This window comes from Danio rerio, chromosome 3 (genome assembly GCF_052040795.2).
Source record: "Danio rerio strain M-AB ecotype USA chromosome 3, GRCz13ab, whole genome shotgun sequence".
Lineage (NCBI taxonomy): Eukaryota > Metazoa > Chordata > Actinopteri > Cypriniformes > Danionidae > Danio > Danio rerio.
The window spans coordinates 30,679,792-30,704,822 of record NC_141023.1 but is presented as its reverse complement, the minus strand read 5'-3'; the positions used below and the strand labels follow the sequence as shown (position 1 = coordinate 30,704,822).

The 25,031-nt window shown below is 33.5% G+C and overlaps 1 protein-coding gene across 5 annotated transcripts; it reads right to left on the bottom strand.

Annotated features, from left to right (window-relative positions):
* Window positions 1-1,012: 1,012 nt before the first annotated feature.
* Window positions 1,013-24,822, bottom strand: clec19a (C-type lectin domain containing 19A). Of its 5 annotated transcripts, XM_087243157.1 has the most exons (7): window positions 24,739-24,822; window positions 16,003-16,053; window positions 15,804-15,866; window positions 14,494-14,671; window positions 10,020-10,113; window positions 7,638-7,770; window positions 1,013-4,268 (listed from the first exon to the last, which is right to left on the bottom strand). In XM_087243157.1, the coding sequence occupies exons 4-7, from the start codon at window positions 14,661-14,663 to the stop codon at window positions 4,192-4,194; spliced, it is 474 nt and encodes a 157-aa protein (XP_087099283.1). In that variant the 5' UTR covers window positions 14,664-14,671; window positions 15,804-15,866; window positions 16,003-16,053; window positions 24,739-24,822; the 3' UTR covers window positions 1,013-4,191.
* Between the last annotated feature and the right edge of the window lie 209 nt (window positions 24,823-25,031).

Sequence of the window (25,031 nt, the reverse complement as noted above, 5' to 3'; positions counted from 1 at the left end):
AGTTACAGAGAAATGCAGAGGTTTTTTTTTCTCTTACACGATGTGCTATATCAAACATTCCACCGTCATTAAACACAGTTTCTGTCTTTCTCCCCTGCGTCTATGTGTTTGTTTTTCCTCGGAGAAAATCAGCGAGTGCCCTAATGGAAACTCCCTTTTTATTTCAAACCCTTCCCCTTTTCCCTCCCCCAACACTCCCACCCAAACAGAGCTAGACACACCCACTTTCCTGACTTTTTCCAAACTATAGGTGTGAATACACCCTGCTGAAACGGGGGGTTTCATGGCCCTTTAATTGTGATGTCACGCAAATCGGCTTCTGGGTCCAGGCGCTCTATCAAACTGGGAGACTCAACCAATGGTGATAGTAAACATTTACAAAGCTCTGTAATACTTTCAAAAAATCACAATCTCAATATTTACAACCATGCGATGGCCAGCCAGAAAGTGATAAATCTTTTATAAATTGTTAAAATGTTGGTGTCATTTAAACTGCATTAAAACTGCTCATATGCGTTTCGGCAAACGAGAGGGTGCTCGCTGCAGAGCCATTTGAGGAGAGCTGAGCTCCAGCGAGGGGGAGCATGAGCTGTCGCTCCTCCTCCTGTAAGCTGTTTTAATGCGTACACCAACCCCACCCCTAACCCTACCCCCAGTGACATCACTCGTAGAAGAAGTGTAAAAAAGGTGGAGCTCAAGCTTAAGCTCCCCCTCGCTGGAGCTCAGCTCTCCTCAAATGGCTCTGCAGCGAGCACCACTTGCGGCAAACGCTTGCCTTCATCAGGGTAACAGAGATCAGATGCATCTGGAGTTTCTGTTGAACATTATGGTCTCATGACTCATTAGAATATCTAAACAACACTAAAATAATATACTGAACACAAGGTCAACTCAACAATCATTATTAATTCAGAAACAAAAGTGTGTAATTTGCTGCAGATTTTAGTTGGTTTAGTAAGTGGAGCATGATTTATGAGCAAGTATTGTAACTTATAAACAAAGGATGCACCGCTATAGAAATGTGTCACTTTAATTTAATTTTGAAATTATGAATTTTACAAAAGCAAAGGGCAAACAAACAAACACTTTATTTTAAAATATTAAAAATATTAATTGCAAAAAAAAGCACATACAAATACATTTCTAATGTCCTCTATTTTTTCATAATGAAAAACTCCCACAAGTGTCAACATCTTGCCTTTCCCTCTAGAATAAACTCCCCTAATGCACAGATATCTTCTGCATCATTTGATATTGATAACATTAAAAAATAAACATTTATTTGATGATAGTGGATGTATTGTGTTATAAAGTATTATAAACTAACATACTGTAACATTTGCATCACACATCTATCTCCATATGCATGCATTTTTTATTATGGTAAACTTATTTGGTATGGGTATGAGTCCTGCAAACACACATTATGACAAAAATAGTGAAAAGCCCACATTAAAACAAGGTAAAATAGCAATAATAAACAAAACTCTGCCACAATCTGTTATTTGTTTTGGATTTTTGAAAAAAAAATTTATTTAATGATATTTAGTAATCATTTCACTTTGACTTTTCTGAAAATAAAAAAACTGAATTTTTACATTTACAATTTTTCTGACAGTGATGCAGATATAAAAATGTGCTCTCCTAGCAGCTGTGTGAATCAGAACAGAGATTTTTTTTTAAAGTCACTAATTGGCAAGGCCTATAACTGCAGAGAAAAGTGGAAAAGGTCGGCAGAGGTTAAGCTTGGTCTGACTTTTGAACTATTGCAGTAAACAGAGATTTAAACCCTTCACAATCTCACCTTCTAGGTCAGCGATAGATAAATGGACATTGACAGACCCAGACTCAGGAGTCGTAACATCAGCTAACATTCCTGTCTGTGAAACGTTAAAAATGTGACCACCCTCTCATTAAAAACAGACATTTGGGATTTCTGAAAAATTCACTCTAAAAAATATCTGTTCATTAACAGTTTCTGTATTTTTTGATTCACATGTGTCTTCCATTTATTTACGATTGTGAATTGCATAATTGGATCTTGACCTCTGCTCTGTCGACTTTTGATGTTGAAAATTCAACTCTACAGTTTAATAGAGTGACTTTTATTCACATTTTAGTATGAGAAATAATATATCGAAAAATCTGTCTGTAAAATAACAGAGAACGTACTGGCAGATTATTGCAAGGTTTGTATACCTTGATATACAACACCAAACCAGATATTATCACCTAAAACTATTAATAATAAAATAATAAAATAATAAAAGTCACTTTTTCAAACTTTTCAAGGTTAAAAGTTGTTGGAAGAAAGATCAAAGTCCCATAATGCAGTTCAACAGCATAAATAAACAGGAAAAATAAAAACACGACTCACAAAATATGGAAAATTGCTCATTTATAGATATTTTTAACCTGTACATTGAAAAAAGCAAATAATGTCCACTTAATATTATCAGCCACATGATGATGGGTGAGTTTCCATTTACTGTTGTAGGACACTAGAATTTCTACTTGCTATCTATGTCATACATGTACAGCATGACAGTTTATAACAGTAATTTTTAAGAATATCCCCAACATCAATACCCAATCTAAACACTGGACTCATTCCAGAATTGCGGGTACAATTCAAGCACTTTCCATTCATTTTCCTTAAACCAGAATGACATACAACAAATGAACAATTTACATAAAACTAAATTTATTATTAATATCAAATAATGTTTAAATCCTATTGAGAAACTTTGATTTTGTTACTAATTATTGTTTAAATTATTATTTGAACCGCTAACAGACTTGATATTTTCCACCCATTTGTGCGTTAGCTCAAGATGATAACCTCAAAATAGATACCATGACATTTCTAAGACTGAATTTTATCAAGTTTCATCATATTATTGTTTTTAAAAAGTAGATGAAATTAAATTAACTGAAATTTCACAATAACAGAGTTGAAAATCTATTATTGGTATATCCCAAACAATAATGAATGAGAGGAATTAAATGCCTTCTGAAGTTTTGTGACCACTTGGAGCAAATCACATGCTTTTTCTATTAACCTCTTAAGGCCCAAGCTGTTTTTTTACATGCATTTTTAATTTCTCTTTGCTATTTGGGCTTATTGGAGCCTTATTAGAAAAAAAACCTAGGTATCATCTTTTGATATGTTGTACTAGAAAAATTTGAAAAAATGATGTCCATATATGTGGACTTGTGGTCCGAATTTCCATAAATCCTGACTGTGTTTTAATGCATCATTAAAACATTCATATTTTTTTAACATGTTCTGACTATCAGAAAGTAAAAAATGACATTTTTTGCCCATTTTGGACAGTTAAAAATAGTGTTTGGAACATTTCCTATGCTGCAAAGCAGTTGTAGGATGACACTGTATGTCTGGAACAAAATATAAAGCATTCAAAGTATTTTAAATATCCACTTAAGATCTAAAATGTGCTGTCCATGTATGTGGCCACTAAGCCCTAAGAGGTTATTGCTTTAAAAATTTGTATGCCTTTTTATATAACTGATGTAACAGAGTTGACAAGAATGAAAAGGAACAGACACAAATCTTTTTTTTTTTTATAACCAAAATTACAAATAATACAGAAAATAGATGTTTCATGCAAATGTTTGTTCAACTTAGTAGAGTAAACACAAAAAAGATGACAACTAGACAATAGTTTCATGATAATTGAAGATTCAGGGACAGAGACGGTCAAATATAGGTATATCTAACGTAAATCTTTACGTTAATATTTTCAAAATGGTAAACACAAATTTCAAACATTATTTTTTAGAGATAATCGATAGAATATGTGATGCTATTCAAAACGTTTTCAATAAAGTTTTTGTTTTTAAGAACTAATAGAACATGCTAAAGATTCAAAATGTACCCGCAATTCTAGAATCGCCCACATAATCAACTACCTCTGGAGAGGGAAACAAAAAGTTCATTTCTAATAGCGTTAAATGCAGGAATGTGTGTGTCATGACTCACAGTCTCAGAAGAGCCAGAAAACAGCATTATGACAGCAGTGATGGGGGCAGGAGACGGGACAGAAGTGCATGTGAAGAGCCTATAGTAGAGCTGGAAAGAGCCCATCTATGATGGAGGGATTTAGATCTGCGGACACTTTGTTCCTAGTGTCAGTGTTGTTGATGATGAACTTGATAAACAATCTGTGGTTAGTTTTCAAGGGTTGGAATCTTACAGACGAATGGAAAAGCCTTGTCGCAGTTGTTGTCATTCCAAGACCTCAGAGCTGCAAAAGATGGAAAGATATAAAATTGTTATGCCATTTCTTGATATTCTGTATCATTTTTGGCACTGTCAGTAAGTTGAATTCATCAAATGTATTGAAATGACACATATAATATAATAAAATATAACGGGGGGGACATACAATTTGGTGTTTGCACCATTTAATACAAATGTGATTTAATTTACTTAGAAATTTATGTTGTAAACTGAGAAAATATTATATGCTATTACTTCTAAGAAGGACTACCGAGACATTCCAAGCACAGGAGTTCCTCACAGCTCTATTCACATGTCTGCCATTTGTCTTACAGTAACCCTGTGCCTTTCACCATACACAATACATCTGATTGTGATATTTGTATATACAATCTATTTACTATTGAGGAGAGTATGGTAACTTAATAAATAACTTTGCCTGCTCAAGGAATTGAGATTCTTTCTCTTTATTAATGTTGATAACAACTTTAATGGAGTCAGATTAATTACAATAATTGATTTAAATGCCATCCTTCAACTGCTTTCTGTTTCCGATTAATGTTTCAGAGTAGCAGCGTAGGCTTCATGCCTTATAATGTAAAATTGACACAACATTCAATATTTATGCCGACATGTACTTAGTCAAATATAAACAAGAATAACTAATCATACTTATATATCATATGTCATATTCATTGTCATTGCTGACAATGTATAAAGACTTAAAATGACAATTAGAATTTCTGCACTTGGATTCTACACCCGTTTTTGTTCCTGTTTTCAGGAAACATGGGTTTTTAATGTCGTGAAATGAATCTTCATTTAAATATTCTTGTCCAGATTTATTGGTAAATGTGATCGTGAACCACACAACGTCTTATTTTACATGGGTATATTTTTGGCAAAAGCCTAAAATACATGGTAGGGGTCCAAATAATTTTTCTTTTATGTCAAAAACATTAAAATATTAAATAAAGATTATATCTGATATATACATTTAGTTTAGTAATTTTTTATTAGTGCTAGGCATTTAATTTGGACAATTTTAAAGACTTTTGTCATTATTTAGATTTTTTTTTGCACCCTCATATTCCAGATTTTCACATACAGTAACTGTAATCATAGCAAACATTATATCAACAGAAAGCTTATTTATTCAGATGTCATGCACAGTAAAAAAAATTATGACAAAAAGTCAAGACATTTTTAAGTTCCTTTATTTAAGTTAATCAGGTTTCAACTAAATTTTTAACTTATACAAAGTTTAACTTAATACATTTAGTCAGTTTGATTCGTGTACAGTTGGTCAGATTTATTAGCCCTCATGAATTATTAGCCCCCTATTTACGTTTAAAACCTTGTTTGTTTGTTTGTTTGTTTGTTTGTTTGTTTGTTTGCTTTATTTATAGAGCACATTTAAAAATAACAGATGTTGACCAAAGTGCTTTACAAAACAACCAGCATACAAAATCTATACCTATATATAAAAATTGTGCAAAATATATAAAACAGATTAAAATTAATTAATTACAATCAAAGGCAAGAGACAAAAGGTGATTTTTTAGATGAGACTTAAAAGCATCAAGTGAAGAACATGACCGGATCTGTAAAGGCAGACCATTCCACAGTCGGGGGGCTGCAGCAGAAAAAGCCCTGTCACCTCTTGATTTCAACCGCGTTTTGGGGACAACTAGCTGAAACGTGTTTTCAGACCTGATTGGCCTCAATGAAGTGTGCCAGTGAAGAAGCTCAGAGATGTGAATTGGTGCCAGACCATTCAAACTTTTAAAAACTAGTAGCAATAACTTATATTGAATTCTAAATTGGACTGGGAGCCAGTGAAGAGATAATAAAACTGGTGAGATACCTGAAAATTTTTTTGTCCCAGTTAAAAGCCTAGCAGCTGCATTTTGAACCAGCTGCAGGCGAGCTATTGATGCATGTGAAACTCCAGAATACAAAGAGTTACAGTAGTCCAGTCTTGAGATAATAAAAACATTAATGATAGTTTCCAGCTCTTTAAAAGAAAGAAAAGGCTTCAATTTGGCAATGTTCCTTAATTGATAGAAACCATTTTTGACGACTGAGTTTATTTGCTTGTCGAACTTTAACTCAGTGTCAAAAGTAACTCCAAGATTTTTTACGTGACTGTGGACCTTAGGCTTGATCGAACCTAATTTATTAATTGTAGATTCACAGACACTCGGAGGACCAAACACTACTACTTCAGTTTTTGATTCATTCAAGTGTAAGAAATTACCAGCCAGCCATTCCTTAATCTCGTTAAAACAGGTGAAAAACGACTGTAAAACAGAATTTTCTCCCATTTTTATGGGCAAGTAAAGCTGAGTATCATCAGCATAGAGGTGGTAGCTTACATTATGCTTCTTACAAATTGCCGCCAAGGGAAGCAAGTCGATAGAGAAAAGAGCTGGGCCCAAAATTGAACCTTGGGGGACACCACACTCCAAACGTGCAGATGAGGAAGAAAAGTTACCCAATTCAATAGAAAAGGTCCTCCCTGAAAGATAAGAACTAAACCAATTTAAAACATTTCCTTAACTAGGTTAATTCGGTTGATTAGGCAGGTTAGGGTAATTAGGCAAGTTATTGTATAACAGTGGTTTGTACTATAAACTATCGGAAAATAATATAGTTTAAAGAGGCTATTACTTTTGACCTTAAATGGTTTTTAAAAACTTTTATTCTAGCCAAAATAAGACAAGGAAGACTTTCTCCAGAAGAAAAAATATTTTCAGACATACTGTGAAATTTCCCTTGCTCTGTTAAACATCATTTGGGAAATATTTAAAAGAAGAAAAAAAAAAGATATAAATTCTGACTTCAACTGTTGCAAACATTTATTTGATTCAACAAAAAAAAATTAAGTCAACAGGTTTTTTTTTTCAGTGTGTGGGCATGTTTTCCAAAATATTGACACTTACAGTTTTATTGGTTTTGTGGTCCAGGGTAACAAATTAACTTTTGTTACAATCAATGACATTAAAGTTGGTATCTTCTGTATCTCATGGAAAAAAATGTATGATAATCTTTTTTTTTTTTTTTTTTGCACAAAACAACACTGTAAAAAAGTACATGGTCAATTAGTCCTGACAGCATATTTTTTAGGTCATTGTAAGTTATTAATCTAAATTAATCATGTTTTAACTTGATTTTATAAGTTACAGAAGCTGTTTTAAGTCAGTTTAACATACTATAAAGTCAATTGACTCAATTGAATTGATTCAGCTTAAAAATGTAAGGCATCCAGGCTTTATTTTTACAGTAAAATGATTATTCAGGATAGAGTCTCAAATATTATGTACCGAATGAATCAATTAAATCAGTGTTATATAAACATAACAGTTATTGAATCAGTCTGCTGCTAACTCACCACTGTTTTGTCTGTACCAAATCTCCACACAGTCCTCCTCCTCAGGGATGCGATGAATCCCATCATCTGGCTGATTTCCATCCCAGTAACTGTACTCAAAGGGTGACCCATCTGTCCACTCCATAGTGCCCTCCTGCCAACAAACGATAATTAACAGCCCTATTACGTGTGCTTGCTCCTTACCCTTTAACCCTCAAGTGATAATTAAAGTCATCTGGCCCAGCATGACTTTGGAGCTTAAAGAGATAGCTGACTCTAAAATGAAAATTCGGGCATTCCTTATACTCATCCTTTACTTGTTCCGAACCAGTTTTTTGTTTTGTTTTGTTTTGTTGAACCCAAAAGAAAGATATTTTTAAGAATGTTATTGACTTATTTGTTTTTCCTAGTATTTAAGTTAAAATAACACTCCACTTCTTTGAAAATAGCTTTATTTTCCAAGTCTCCTAGAGTTGAACATTTGAGATTTAACATTTTTGAATCCATGCAATCGATTTCTCGATCTTGCGGAAACACTTCTAGCTTAGCTTTGCATGAATCATTTAATCGTATTAAACCCTTAGCATCTTGCTTATTCAAAATATTTTGTATATTTTTTTATACTGGAATACTCTAATTCAGTGGTTCTCAAACTGTGATACGTGTACCACAAATGGTAAACGGGCTTCCTTCTAGCGGTACGTGGAGGAATGAAATATGTCATGTACATGCTACATATATTTCAAAATTTACCAAAAATTATGTATATAATATGCCATATATGACATATAGCCTATATTTCTAAGGTAATCTACCACGTTTTTTAAACTGTGCAGAGTTTTAACTGCTTTACTGGGACTACTATGCTACTGTATTTCACCACTGCTCATTTTGGTGGTACTTGGAGAGACAATTTTTTTCTGAGGTGGTACTTGATGAAAAAAGTTTGAGAACCACTGCTTTTCTTCAAGCAAAATAATCAATTAACTTTACTTTCAGATGCAATAATATTGTAACGTACTGTTACTTTTCCTTCCTAACCACACGCAGACTCATGGGTTCTTTGGCTTAGTTGCAAGACAGACACACGGAGCTCGATCAGCAGGTATTAACCCATGATTTATTAAACACACGGGGGTGAACATCATAAATCAACCACATCAGATTACATCATGCGATTTCCTTCTCAGTCTCTCTCCTCTTTTCTCTTTCCGAACATTCTCTCATGCAATCTCAATTACAATATTACTTCTCAGTCTTATTTAAAGGTATAGAACATTCATTTCAACTTTAAATTACACCCTCTACTATACGAAGCTGTGCCTGAAACAGTACCCAGTGAGGTAACTGTAACAGCGACAGGTAAATCATTGCGTCTGCTGCAGCTATCAGCAAAGTTCCTTGATTATTATGCCAGAATGAGAGTATTCTTAGCAATATCAGCATAGAAAATAGCAATTTTTCATTTTCCAGCAGTCTTAGTACATGATGTAACAGCAGAATCAAGTTTTAAATAGGAAAATGATCAAAGCTCTTTTTTGAATTTGAGCAAGATGCTAATGGTCCAATTGGATTCAATAATTTATGCTAAGCTAAGCTAAAAATGTTCTTGATAAGCCCGGAGATTGACTTGAATGTATTAAAAATGATGAATGTAGAGTTCAGAGTTCAAACTTTCTTCTAAAATTAGCATTTTTCTCAGGCTTCTGTCTTGGTTTAGTAATTCAACTTATACAGCAAATAACTTATTTTTTCATCGCTTTTAACATGAAATTAAACACAAAGGCTAAGAAAAATGTTCATTGTAGAAAAAAATTTCAGATGGTACTTGCATCTAAACTCTTCAAATCTCTAGGCTATTGTAAACAACCTATTTACAAAAAAATGTGGTGTTTCTTTAATGGTTACAGGTTTCCTGCTTTCCTAGCATTGTGTAAGTGCTATAGAAATGAAATTGCCTAATCTTTTGTGTTCAACAGAAAATTCAGAAACTCAAACTGCTTTGGAAAATGTGAAGGGTGAGTAAATGATGACAGGATTTTCATGTTGACGTGAACTATCCCTTTAATCCAAATTCTAAGAGAAACATTACAGATCAGAGTGTCTGTTATAACATCATCCATAAACTATCTACCTCAACTTGTTAGACCCAAATGTGTCTGGAAATGATTAAACGTCACTCTGACCAACTATATTTTCCATTGGTGAAATTATTGTTGGGAGGTTTGACAGGCTGGGCTTGGCTTTTTATAACACACACAAGCTGTGTCAGACATGCAGCTGCTTATGTTTCTCGTTATGACTGCTTCCTAGTAAATAAAACACTAATGAATCATTCATAAAACACACTGTGTGGGTATATGGGTTGTGTTTGTACTTAATACAAAATGTTATCGTGTTTACCTGTCTTCTGTCATGCAGGCCAATCCAAATATCTGTTGGAATTCCTGGCATACGGCTGTTCACAAGATCGTAGACAAACACATTTTCTTCCCAGCTATAAAGAAAGATATTGGAAAATGAATGTTTTGATGGGACGTTTGGCAAAATCCTTTACTACTGTGAGACAAATCGTGTCATCTCAGCATTACTGTGGAGTTAGATGTTGCGTATTGGGTCATCATTAAGACCACCAGTGAAATTTTGCTGTAAAATCTGTACGAGTCAGATTACCATTTATATCAAAAATAATTTATCAGTCAAGTCATGTGTTTTCTATCTGAGCAAGCAGTGAATGAATCACTGTTCTGATCTATGTAATGGGCCATACGGTGTTTGTCAAAATGTGATGAATGGTTTGCAGTTGATTCATTCAGACAGTTCTCTCACACAATAAATCTGGACAATGTTAGAAATTTATTTATTTAGTCAAAAGATTGTATAAACACACAAGGCATTTATATTTGACAAAAGTATTGCCCGTCCTGTGAAAATGTATTCTTTTTCAAATATTCTTCAATTGGCATTTAACTGAGAGATGTTTTTTCAGCATTTTTAGACATAGTGGGCCCTATCATATACAGCTGGCACAAAAAGGCCATTTTGAGCTCAGTGTAACCATAATTTTTAGCTTTTGTGCCACGTTGTGAACTCATTGGTGTGCCGGTCTAAAAAGGAGGTGTGTTAAGGCGCATTGTTGGAGACTTGCTATTTTTGGATCATTTAGGAGAGTTTAGGAGAGTTTCAATGTTGACCAACTTAAAGCTAGCCTAAAGTCCAGCACAAAACACTTTAGTTGTGCACTATGCACCCAAAATCGACACATTGTTTACTACAGACAGGATGTACAGTAATACACAAATATCTTAACATATAAAAAAATAAAGGATCAAAATGTTACAAAAATTATTGTTTTCTACATAAATATAAAAACCACTACCTCCATGCCTTCTTCATCCCAAGGGAAGTTTTTCAATGCACGTTATACTCAAAACAAACGCATAACTCATTAAGAGAATAAGCACAACCCTGTTAGACCATGCGCCTTGGTGCAAAGCTTATTTTTCTATCCTTAAAATGGTGAAAGTGGATTCAGACATGTCCTTAATGCTTTTGCGCCATACTCTTTGGACTCCACACCTACATCGTTCAATAGCTTTAACAACTAATTTATAATAATTTCTTTGCTATGAAAGTGGCTTGTGGAATGGAGATGTCTGTCTAACCCGCCAGAGCTATTATTTACCCGCATTTAGCGGGTTGGTGGATGTTAATGTAAAGCCCTGTATGTGTGTGTGTGTGTATATATATATATATATATATATATATATATATATATATATATATATATATATATATATATATATATATATATATATATATATATATTAGGGCTGTAACGATACACGATATAAAATCGAAATCGCGACACTCAGATCTACGATCCCGTGTCGCGGTGTAATAAGGAAGAATCGCGACACACCCACCCCGTGATACCTTTCCAATAACGTCACGCGTGCTGGCAAAAGTTGAGCTAATTAACACTTTTTTTTTCGTTCGACATTACAAGTACTGCTCCGTTTAAGCCCTTGCAATATTTAGCCGGGAGAGCTCGCACGGAGCTCTTAGTAAGGGGCCGTCTGAATGTGTCAAGAATATCAAAAACAAAACCAACTTAACCCCGCTTGACAACTGACAACGCCAGAAACATTGCCAATGCTGTCAAAGCGGCCGGATTTTCAGCGCATATACGATGATTTGCTCACACTGTTAATGTGGCTGCGCAGAGAGGGATGGGCGTTCACCAGATGTCAGGTAACAGCCAAACTTTTCTGTAACCGTGCTGTGCGCTTTCTGTTTGAACCTTTGGGAGTGCTGACTGACAGGTGCGTGAGGTCAGAAAACACGACGAAGCTTTCAGTTAAAATAAACAGGTTTCTATAGTTATAGCCTACTTTATTTAGAGATAAAGGTATATGGCTCTGGCTCTAATCACTCTATCTTGCTGGAGTTTTTAGCCGTTTCGCTTTACTTCAGGACGCATTAACACCGCTCTGAAGGTCTAATCGTTGTTTTAAGTTATCCAGAGCTGTATGAATATACAAATCTTGAATATCACAATAGTATTAAATATTACAATTGTAACAACACAGACAGCAACACTTTTGCACAATCGATACCCAGCTGATTCAGTCGTTTGGGACCGCGCCTCTTCTTTTTTCCATGTCAACATAAAGGCAGTAAGGTGCGCCTTGTTTTCGGCCACTTGTTTAACTGCAAGGCATATTTAATTTGCGGGACGATAACGTATAACCCGTGCCTACAGACACATTTGCCAAAGAAGCAAAATGGAAGAAGAATATTGCTGTTTGATACAGACCTGTTGATACTAAACCAGCGCTTATGTTGACCTGGATCTGCGTAATAAACGCAACAAATAGGCTTTACTTTTTATTTTACAGCTTAAAGCATGTACGCAGATTAATGCAATATCATATTTAAACAAACTGATTACAAAAAGTCTACATATGCGCGCGTGTTGTTGTCTTTTCATCAGGCAGCGCGCACTTGAACCGCGAGGGAGAGAGAGGAAACCATAGGCTATATCAGGACATAATCTTTAAAATAAGGATTTATATTAAAATGTAAAAGGTTTTGTGATTATAATAATAACAGCGGGGCATTAAATAAATGCATATTTTCCGTGGAGCAAGCAATTAGAGGAAGTCTGCGATTTTTATTTGACGGAAGAAATAAACATATGATTGAAAAAAAAGCCCATGCCGGTTATTAAAAAGAATCAGTCAGTATTTTCGTTTTGTAAAATAAATTAATTATTTAAGTGAAAAAAATTTAGGGCAGTCCTATTTATTTTATTCATTTTATTTAGATTATTCTGCTCTTCTGTGCTAAACACTGCAGGTGCGTGAAGATGCTCTGTTGTTCTGTTCCGCTATTAATATATAAAAATAAATCAGTATTTTAAAATGCAATATTTAATGTGTCATACACAAAATAGACACGTCAATTTGTTTAATATAAAATTAATAGTAATCTGACCAGTTAACCGTTAATAACCGATTAATGAGCGGCGGTTGTCGGTTAGCAAAATTAACGAAATGAGCATCCCTAGCTATTTAATTTACTTTTTCTATGCAAGAGAACTTGATTGAAAAATAATTTTCAACATGCTTGAACCATCTAAACAATGGAGTTTAGTTTGGTTTTTCAACAGTATTTTGTTACAAAGAAAACAGAAGTGATATAGCTTTGGCTATTTATTTATTTTATATATGGCTATTTATATTGTTAATAATTTGCATAGTTAATATTGTTCTTTGATGTTTAGTTTATAAAGATTTTTCAAATGTTATTTAATTAAAAATAGTTTTAAAAATCTTTTTTTTCCCCACCCCACACGAAAAAAATAAAATAAAAAATCGTGATACGAATCGAATCGTGGGTCAAAAATCGTGATACGAACCGAATCGTGGGTTTGGTGTATCGTTACAGCCCTAATATATATATATATATATATATATATATATATACATATATATATATATATATATATATATATATATATATATATATATATATATATATATATATATATACACTTGAAGTCTGAATTATTAGCCCCCCTGTTTATTTTTCCCCCAATTTCTTCAGTTCAATTTCTGTTTAACGGCGAGAAGATTTTTTTCAACACATTTCTAAACATAATAGTTTTAATATCTCATCTCTAATAACTGATTTATTTTTATCTTTGCCATGATGACAGTACATAATATTTGACTACATATTTTTCAAGACACTTCTGTACAGCTTAAAGTGACATTTAAAGGCTTAACTAGGGTAATTAAGTTAATTAGGCAGGATAAGGTCATTAGGCAAGTTATTGTATAACAATGGTTTCTATAGATTATCAAAAAATAAAGGGGCTAATAATTTTGACCCTAAAATGGTTTGTAAAAAAAATAAAACTGCTTTTATTCTAGATGAAATGAAACAAACAAGACTTTCTCTGGAGGAAAAAATATTATCAGACATACTGTGAAAACTTCCTTGCTCTGTTAAATATGATTTGAGAAATATTTTAAGAAAGAACGAAAAAAATCAAAGGGGGCTGATAATTCTGACTTTAACTGTATATATTGTTATTCCAGACAAATTCAAAGAGATAAAACTTTCTCTAGAAGAAAAATGTATTTCTAAATAAAATAAAGTAAATACTATTTAAAGATTTAAATTTAAACAAAATGTCCTTGTTCTGTTAAACATTATTTGGAAAATATTTTAAAACGAATTACAATTTCACATGATGGCTACAATAACTTTATACATAAAATATTATTTCAAAAATATTATGAAAATATAAGAACAAATGATGGGCAGCCTGTAATGCGGGGTAATAAATAATTAAGGGCAATCCTACCTGTGGACAGAGGTGAGTTTGGCAGATTTGTGTCCGTTTGAGAACTCAGCGCAGTACAGATCTGCCTCAGCCCATGTGCGGTTCAGGGGAAAGAAGCGGTAACAGTAACCCTCAAATTCAGTCCAGAACAGTGGACATGTCACAGGCTGGTTTGAGTCTGAGAGCTGCATAGGCAATGCTGGAGGAAACGGGAATGATATTAGCCTACAGGAATAGGTTGCCTTAATTGAATGAAATTGATTATTTTGTACACCACAAGGCTTTTTTTTTCAGGAAAACGGATCTAAATCAGGCCAACTTGGCTCACTAATGGTGGTTAGTTTAGTGATGTGTAGATACATTTGCATCCATAAATGTTATATTATATGAAGTACCATCTCATGAATGTTCATTACAATGTTGGTTGGACCAAGGTAATTAGGAGTTTAATATACTTGTATTCATCATAAACACAATAAATTTATCTAAAGTGGCAGTAAAGACATTTATTTAACTTAAAATAAATGTAGCTGTTCAAATGCAAAAGGCTCTTCAACTATAAGGAAACAGCATCATATACATCTTGGATGTCCTGAGAGAAATAAATAAACGTAGATTGTGGTTTTCTATTCCTTAATAGAATATATTTGGTATAAACTATTTCTTTTAACCCAGCTGTTCAAATGCAAATGCAAAAACAACACCACTGATGCATTACGTTATTTGAAACATCACCTGCAAAGTATCCGATTACCAAATAGAAATCAGTCAGTGTTTCCTTTTCACAGAAACAGCCAGCATTCTATAAACTTTCAAGCTTAGCAACAGCTAAAAAGTCTGCTTTGTATTAAAAACAATTATAAGATACACTTTTCACTAATAATGTATAATTACACTATTTAAAGGTTACATTAAAAATGCCAGTGGAGAAAAGACTTCTTAAACGAATCATTGTTAAATGAATTGCAGTGTTGAGACATTGTAGATAAGAAAAGCAATTAGATTATTTTGTCTTACGGTGATTTTCCAACATAATGTCATTTACAAGAAAACTTTTCTTGCCTGCTGAGTCATACTTAACCTTTAAAGATACTTTCACTGTTAGTCTGAGCCCTTGTACATCAATTATGAAAAACATTTCAAGCATAAAATTAATGTCACATCAGACAAACAGGCTGCACAACAGAAGTTAAGCTACACATCATAAACATAAGCATCTTGGGCAAAGCAGCTCTGGTTCAGCTTTGGCCTGCGTATTCCCTATGAAGCAAATTAAAGCGTATTATCTGTGTCTGCGTTGTGTCCTAGTCTTTGTCTCTGGTGGCACTCACCTTGTGTGATCTTGATGTTAGTTGAAGGCAGAGCCCACGCTGAGAAGCCGCTGAACAGTAGGGCTAAAAACAATTCCCAACAGTGCATGTTTAATGCAAGAGAGATGAGATTGAGATCTGGAGTGTGTGTATGTGTGTGCATATGTGTGTGTGTGTGTGTGGAGATTAGGGGTGTGTGTGAGTTTCTCTTAGCCCCTGCCTTTTTGTTGGACTCTTCCTACTTGGTCAAGTCCAGAACGCTTACATCAGACTGTGTGTAATAAAGGGAGAAAGTGAACACCCAAGGGCCTAAAATTGTTATTTTGTATCTTGAAGAACTTACTGCATGCAGTGCCATTTAAAAGTTTGGGGTCAGATAGATGTTTTAAAAGAAATACATTAGGATACATTAAATTAATTAAATATATGCATCAGTAAAGACATATTCGGTGTCACAAAAAAAAATCTGTTTCAAATAAACAATGTAGTCACACTTTATTGGGTAGGATTTTGGATGTGGAATAAGATCATACTTTGTAAATTCTAATAAACAATAAATAACTTAATAATAGGCAGGTAATAAGCCAGTAGTTAATAGTGAGTATTATTGGGCTCAGTGATTGCTGGTTCAAGTCCTGGCTCAGCCAGTGGGCTTTACAGTGTTTCTGTGTTTTCTGTTTAGTCACAATGTGTGTGAATGGGAGAGTGTGTGGGTGTTTTCAGCACTGAGGGTTGTACTGGGAGGATATCAGCTGCATAAAAAAAATATGCCAGAGTAATATGCAGTTTATTCCACTGTTGCAACCCCTGATAAGGCAAGGAATAAGCCTATAAGGAAAGTGAGTGAGTGAGTATATAGCGCCAATTCACAGTGTTTGAATGATTTGTGAAAGATCATGTGACACTAAAGGCTGGGAAGCTGAATATTCCAATAGTATATGGATGCAGCAGTGATGATGTAAGCTGAGACTGCATATCTCAGTGATGCAATGTCAGACCCAATGCACTCGATAGAGCTAGTGACGTCAGTGTGAGCATTGAATCCAGCTCAGATTGCACTGCATCTCTGCATCCAGACCCCTCTCTAATATTCAGCATTGCGTCACAGTAATACAGTAATAAATTACAGGACAAAAACATATGTATATATTTTTTTAATTTACACACTGTAAAACCCAAAAAGTTAAGGCAACTCAAACCGTTTGAGGAAACCGATTGCTAACCATTTGAGTTAAAAAAACTAATCTATGTGAGTACTGCGAACTTACTCCATTTAAACTGAAATGCATTACCTTTAACATTGAGTTCAAATCTCCTTTTAAATGAGTAAAATTAACTTTCAGTCAATTTTAAGTTAACTACACTCATTTCATTTGATAAAGTTGGGTTTTACAGTGTACCTTTTTAGCATTGTTTCCAACCAGCCTTTGAATTGTACTGTAAATTATTACTATATATTTTATATGTAAATAAATGTTATATTTTTATACCCCACAGCAACAAATAAATGCACATCCAAATTTTTAATATGCAGATCAATCATACCAACCTTACATTTTTTAAATATAACTATAGAGAACACTGCAAATGCATATTAATATCCTAAATTTAGAGTTGTTTTAATTAATGTGCTTTGTTTTATTTATAAATGTAAGTGATTTGTTTTCAAATACATGAGTTAATATGTTTCATATTTATTTATTTATTTATTTATTTGTAAACTAACTAAACTGTACTTAATCCAATTTCAAGTTTACACATACTCTAAAACATCTGTTAATTAACAGATGGATAAATGTGCATTAAGAAATTCACCTTTTCCATTTGTTTATGCTTTTGAATTGCATTATGGAACCTTGATATCTGCTCTAGCTAATTTGTAATTGATGAAAATTTTACTCTTGCAGATTAACTAAATAATTTTTTACATTTAGTAGTTTCAAATTACATCACACTTATTTTAAGGTACAATTCTCACTTATAATAAACCATTCATTCATTGTGACTTAATTTGTTGCTTATTATTAGCTATAAAGGTAGGTTGGATTTAGGAGCAATTCCAGCAATATGTATGTGACATTTGCAGTGAAATCTCAAAACATAAATTCACTGAGAAAGTATATGTTAACACTATATTAAAACATCTGTTTATATTTTTCAAAACATCTAACCACAGAGTTATGGGATCAGAAAAAATATCACTCTGTAAACATAATTTAGATTTTAAATGGGTAAAATAAACAAGCATTATGAATGTGACAAAAAAGTTAGCGAGTTTACAGTATGCAACATGCTTCGTAGTAATTCTTTGAATTAAACTGCACAACTCAAGGGAAATAATGCTAATGAACAGAATAGGAGTCGACTCTAAAGAACAAAACGTTTCAATTTATTTTATTTTACTTTTTTTGCATTTTTGAGGAAAAAGCATTATGGATTATGGATTTGCATGTGACCGATTTGTAAATTATTTGAAAACATTAACAGAGACATTTTTGAGTATTTTTAAAGCACTGTAAAATGCTTGCTTACACAAAAAACGCAGAAATGGTTTTGATATTATGGTAAAAACTTTTCATAGCAAGGTTGACATTTGCATGGAATTGCTCTAGGTATTATAGGGATGTAGAGTAAGATCATGCAGAATATATGCTTTATAAGTATAGTCAATATTTTAATAATAGACAGGTAATAAGCCGCTAGCTGGTAGTGAGATTTAGTACTTACTCTCAAATATTTATATCCTCTGCACCTTTAACAGTTTTTATAAATTACACAGTATTTAACTGTAAAATTAACTGTATTTTACAGTTATGCAGTATGTTACAGTATTTTAAAGTTGCATTGTGAAAATTGCTGTGCATTTTGCAGTGAATGCATAATTTAAATACATTACAGCAGGATAAAATATCATAGTATTTTGCTGTAATTGATTTACAGTAAGTTACTGTAGATTCTACAGGAAATTGTTAACAGTGTGGGTCGTAGCCAGCTCATATTTTACATACTCAGGTGGCCTGCATCTGTTGCAGAAACGCTGAAAGAAATAAAAATTGTCTTGTTGAAACTTAATTCACAAACATTATAATACATGTTACAGCATGAATGAGAGAAGATTAGAGAGTGCACCTAAAGTAACTAAAGATTACAACTGCATCAGAAAATCCAACCCGTTTACTACAAAATAACCAACGCAATCTCACTGCAATTTGTAACTTTTTGATTTAGTGCCTAATTTGTATAAATTCGTACGGTCTAATTCGTACAATTTAGTACGATTTGCTCATCACCCTATGACGTTTGGGATTAGGGGTGGGGTTGGCTGCCACGCCTCCGTTTTAAAATCGTACATTTTCCTACGACTAAACTCGAATTCCTAAAAATTAGCCACTAAACTGACAAAGAGTAAAATACTTACGTTTCCTTGTTAGATCAGGCTGAAATAACACAAGAAAATAACCTTTAATATACCTTCTATATAGTCTATGTGAAAATTTCACACAGCATCAATTTGTTGAACATGTCACGATGTCCAACTTGTCTGCAGTTATTGAACACCCACTTCACACTACTTGCTTAGTTCCATTAGTCTCCCCTGACACCGTCTTGCAGATGATAGCATGTCTGCTTTATCTCATGGCCCACACAGCTCATGCTATTAAAGGCCCGGAGTTCCTCTTATCTTTGAGATGACTGTCGCCTGTAACAGCTAAGGGCAGGAGCTTGAAGATATGACTCATTCTTATACTGAAGACGGTCTCCATTTAGGATTTAGATGGGATTGCTGCTAAATATGGTCTCTAAATGAGTGCCTGTAAGGCTGCATCCTCTCAGATGTCGATCAATCATGTAACACAGGGAACTTTTTAAGAACTATTAGCATTATTTACAGGTAAAATCACGGTGTGGGCCTTCTGAACAACTCACATCACGCTCACATAAAAAAATGTAGTCAGTTTATACTATAGTGTTTTTGAATCATAGTAAAGTGTACTATTTTGCATATAGCTTTATTATTGAATGCTTTGGCATACTGTATTGCATTAACAGTGATCTGAGAACCTGTAATAAAAGCTGTAGTATACTTTGGATTCTACTTTGGATTCTACTTTAGATTTTATTTAGATTTGATACTTTAGCCTCTAGCGCATAGACTCCAGCTCCGCACAAGTTTGGCCAGAGGAGAAATAGTCAAACTAACTGAGCCGAGTTTTTTTCCTTCACTTTTGTCAAGTGGTGAAGTTTTGTTCCTCGCCACTGTCACCACTGGCTTGTTGGTTTAGGACTTGATCTGTGAATCGATGGATTTGCTCTTCAGTGTTTGGACTTTCAGCATTGAAAACTAAACCACACTGAAATTAACTAAACTGAACTTTAACTCTGAATACTGAACTGAGACAGTTTCAGTTTACTACAACTTCTATGATGCTTTGACACAATCTACATTGTAAAAGCGCTATAGAAATAAATTTTAACCACAGTATTTTAGTATAGTTGTAGAAAACTACAATAGCACCTATAGAATTACCACAACAATTTGGCTATTAACAAATTATGTATTACAATAGTATGGTTCAAAAACACTATAACAGTATTTACTATTACTAAAAAGTACTTATTTTTCATGTGTGGTATAATGATGCCATAAAACTTTTTTTTTTACTTTAACTTACAATTATTTAAAAAATGCATTTTTTCATACACTGTAAAAAGCAGTTAATTGATTTAACTTTTTTAAATTCTTGCTGCCTGCATTCTTTTTGGTTGAATCAATTAACTTTTCTAATCTTCATTTCAACTTACATTAATCAAACCTACTAAAAATAAGCTAAATTTGTATAACTTTAGTAGGTAGTGCTATTGTCTCACAGCAAGAAGGTTGCTGGGTCGAGCCTCGGCTGGGTTGGCGTTTCTGTTTGGAGTTTGCATGTTCTCTCTGCGTTTGCATAGGTTTCCTCCGGGTGCTCCGGTTTCCCCCACAGTCCAAAGACATGCAGTACAGGTGAATTGCATAGGCTAAATTGTTCGTAGTGTATGAGTGTGTGTGTGAATGAGTGTGTGTGTGTGTGTGTGTGTGTGTGTGGATGTTTTCCAGAGATGGGTTGTGGCTGGAAAGCCATCGCGTAAAACGTGCTGGATAAGTTGGTGGTTCATTCCGCTGTGGCGATCCCGGATTAATAAAGAACAAAAAAACAAAATTAATGAATGAATTAATGTATAGCTTTAAAAATGTAGTTGAAACCTGAGTAAATTAATAAAATAAGCTAAAGTGCTTTAACTCTTAAACTGCCCCACCAAGAATTTTTTTTTCCGATTGTATTTCTTAACTCCTAATGTCGCTAGTTAACATGCTCAATGCATTTTTCCACACATCCCATGATTTCTAAAATGGTAGACATGTCTATTTATGGTAAAAGTTCTAGAATTAATACATATATTATAAAGAAATATGAAAATATGAAGTGTAAGACCAATTTATTTATTTTAATTACCAAAATAAAACATTTTTGAATACTAAATCGTCTTTATTTATTTCAGTATGCTATAAATATTTCAGATTCTCTTTTTTCTGTTTTACAAAAACAAAACAAAAATCAAGTGTAGTAGTGCAACAGGATTATGTTTGTTTTTTTTTTTGTTTTTTTTTTTTTGTAAACCAACAATGCTGTGTGTGTAAACCAATATTTAAAACAGTCATTCTTTAACAGTCATTATTTAAAACAGGCTAAATATGGTCAACCATTTGGTAGAGCAGGCAGTTAAAGGGTTAAACACTTTACATTAAAATTGTAAGTAAATAAACTATGTGCAAAAATAAATTTTACTCACTTTTTAAAGTAATGTCAACTTGTCACTTTTAAGGCAATAGTTTTACTCATTTTTATGTATAGTAGCTAATTGCTTTTTACAGTGAAATCACTTTTTAATAATCAGAAGTTTTCTAATCTACACAATCAACATTGTAAAAGCACTATGTAAATAAATATGAATTGAATTGAAGCTCCTTTTACCACTACCAAGAACCTTTTGTGAAATTAAAATGTTTTTAATTAATTGACTTTCAATTTTCTTCATGAAACCATCAATGCCAATAAAGAATCTTACCTTTTTTAAGACTGTACATTGATTATCTTTTTTTAAGGACCATAAAATCAAACATTCATTCTCTGGATCATATGCTTTCAGCCAAGCCAGCAATGAGAAAGTAGACATTTCCAGTGCATCATTGAGCATCTCCGAGATCCATTTGAGGAAGATTAACTGAGACATGTGAGCAAGCTAAAAATATCCTTTTTGAGTCTTGTATTGATTTTGATTCATTTCAAAGCCAGGTGATGATCATGCATTCGGTAAAAACAAATCACACCCATTTTATTGGTAGAGTTCTGTAAAACATGTTCTTGCACATATTACACTAAGAAAAAAAGATGATTCATTCCAGAAAAATGCAGCTGATTACCTTTTGCCTCATTTTCCTGCATTGCTTGTAATCCCCCAGGTGTAGAGCACATTAGATAAGCAACAGCTGTGATATTCAGCACTTCCTGTTGCAATACAATGAACAGATGCACATTTTGTTAATTATGAGAGTTTTCTGCTGACCTCCAGTGAACATTTCCCATAAAATACGCTTTCTGCAGTGCTTAAGGATTTTTGATTGTTCACAGATCACATAAATGCGGTAGTGTAAATATGCAGCAACTTAGTTGTAAATAAACAATAAGGTGCAGCAAGACGCTATGAGCTGGATAATGTATTTAAGTTACCAGATGTCACCCTTGTGTACTACTGCTACAGTGTTTATTGTGCACACTGTTGCTTAGCAACTTCAATACATGCATTGAGGTGGGCAAGGGTGCCATAAAGCACAGCATGATATTACAGCTACAAGCTCTGTGAACGAGCATATGCACTTTTAGTGGACCATCTCTTTCTAATAATTTCTGGAACAAGTGAAATGTTTGTATTGTTATGATATTACTGCAAGATATATGTGACAAAAAAGTAGGAGGGGGAAATGTGGAAATTAGTTGTTGAATCCTGAATCCTGCTTTAGCTCCTTGCTACCATCTTGTGGTGTAATGATGTAATCAGGGTGTGGTGGATGCATATACAAAACCAAAGATTTGCAAACTACACCAGTCAAAATGGCTTGATAATTTTTTTTTACTATTTTGTATTAATTATATAATTATATTTTGTATTAATTATCTGAAAATAAAATGCTTTTTGTAGAGGTTTAAAGTTCGGTGGACCCCTCATTTTGCCAACTGTAGATCAAAAACGTTAACAAAATCTACAGAATATATACGCGTTCACTAAAAAATATACAAAATAATTTTTTATTTTGAAATTAATAGTATGAAATACCTGAACAAGGGGGTTAACAATTTTAAAACAGTAAAAATATATTGGCAAACTATTGTAAAAAAAAAAAATACATCCACTACATTCATTTGTTTTCCTTTGGTTTAGTCCCTTTATTCATCAGGTAACTCAGTACTGGGAAACACCCATACACTCTCACATTCATACACAGACACTACGAATAATTTAGCTTACCCAATTCACCTAAACCACATGTCTTTGGACTGTGGGTAAACTGGAGGAAACCCACACGAACAAAGGGAGAACACACAGAAATGCGTCCCAGCCAGGGCGCAAACCAGCAACCTTCTTGCTGAGGCTAACCACTGAGCCCCCTGTTTCCACTACAAACACTGTTAAAAACATTAACCATCAACTTTTAAACATAAAAGCTGTATATCTGAATGCTTTGCATTGTGTTTAGCGTTATATTTTATTAGGATTTAGTGAAAAGGCATACACAGACACACAAGGAACATTACAGCTTCTGTTAATTGTAGTACAGTTTCTGTTATTACTTTATAAATTATTCCTAATTCAGTGAGGGTTTCTCAATCTATTAGCATCCAAGGACCTCCACTGTTTAAACATATAAACGAGACCTCAAAATTAAACAAATAATCAAACAATATTTACTTCGTATTGATTTTTTAAAAACATATTTTACTCATAATACAGCTTCGCATATTTAGAAATTTAATTTGAATATGGCACATTCTATTTACATAACTTTCCGGTTCTAGACAAGATTATTTTTAATCAACGAGCCTTATGTTTTAAGATTAAAAACAGTGATTGAAAAGTTAAACAAGTTAAAACAACTATATATTGGGATCTTCAGAGAATTGTTAGGCATTGTGTAAAAGGGGCAGTTCGCTCAAAACTTCACTATTACTCACCTCACTTTGAAGTATATTGGAAAATTGACAGCAATGCTGGGAAAAAAAAAACTAATGTGGAATACTATATTATACTATACTATGAAGTCAATAGACACAGGTTTCCAACATTTATATCTTGTATTCAACAGATGAAAGAAACTTAAACCAGTTTGTGAAATGTGAAGGTTGAATAAACATGGGAGACGATGGTTTTGAATTTATTAATTTAGATCAGATGGTTCAGAATTGATGACAGAATTTAGATTTTTGGGTGAACTTTTCCCTGCAATGGTTGATAGTTTGTGTATATTCTTTTAATAATTTTAGATACTTATGCTTCACAACAACATAAAAATAAGTTAAATGAATGAATGAATGAATGAATGAATGAATGAATGAATGAATGAATGAATGAATGATTTTGCTGTGCATTCCCCTAAAGAAGAAATGCCCAACGTGGAAATATGGCGTTGAGAACATATGAGCAACACTATCAAATCCAAACCAGAAGTTGAAGATAGAAGACCTATGATATTTCTTATAATGTGCTAAATGGATGCCACAGACATCAGCGATGTACCAAACGCATATGAGGATTTTGAAGCACATTGAAATGAAACAAAGCGTGATTTTTTTCATAACGTGAACATTTTGGGGTGTAACGTTACTGTAAATTTTCCAAATTGGTTTCAGTCATGGTATTTTACCTTGTTTTTCCTCCCTGACTGGTTGAAGCTCGTTTTTACTCCATTTCATATCCGACATGTTGTCACTAGGCAACCGCACACAGTGAATCGCGCAACGCCAACAGATGAATCTATTTTTAAGTGAAGTTCAGGTGAAATCTCACATTCACTTAATTGCTTTTTTGCTTAGCCCACATTCGTCACTGGTTTATTTTGAGCTTCATTTGAGCCGACAACTTTGGAGTTATTTTAAGTGTTTGAGCTATTGTGCGGCACCATGGGAAATGCATTTGCCTCGGCATCTGTATTACTAA

Coding starts and splice junctions, on each gene's coding strand:
- clec19a (XM_087243154.1), bottom strand. CDS start 24,796: ATGTCGGATATGAAATGGAGTAAAAACGAGCTTCAACCAGTCAGGGAG. Junction 14,672..15,803: donor TAACATCAAGATCACACAAG/GTGAGTGCCACC, acceptor CGTTTCCTCCAG/CATTGCCTATGCAGCTCTCA. Junction 10,114..14,493: donor AAACTCACCTCTGTCCACAG/GTAGGATTGCCC, acceptor CTTTCTTTATAG/CTGGGAAGAAAATGTGTTTG.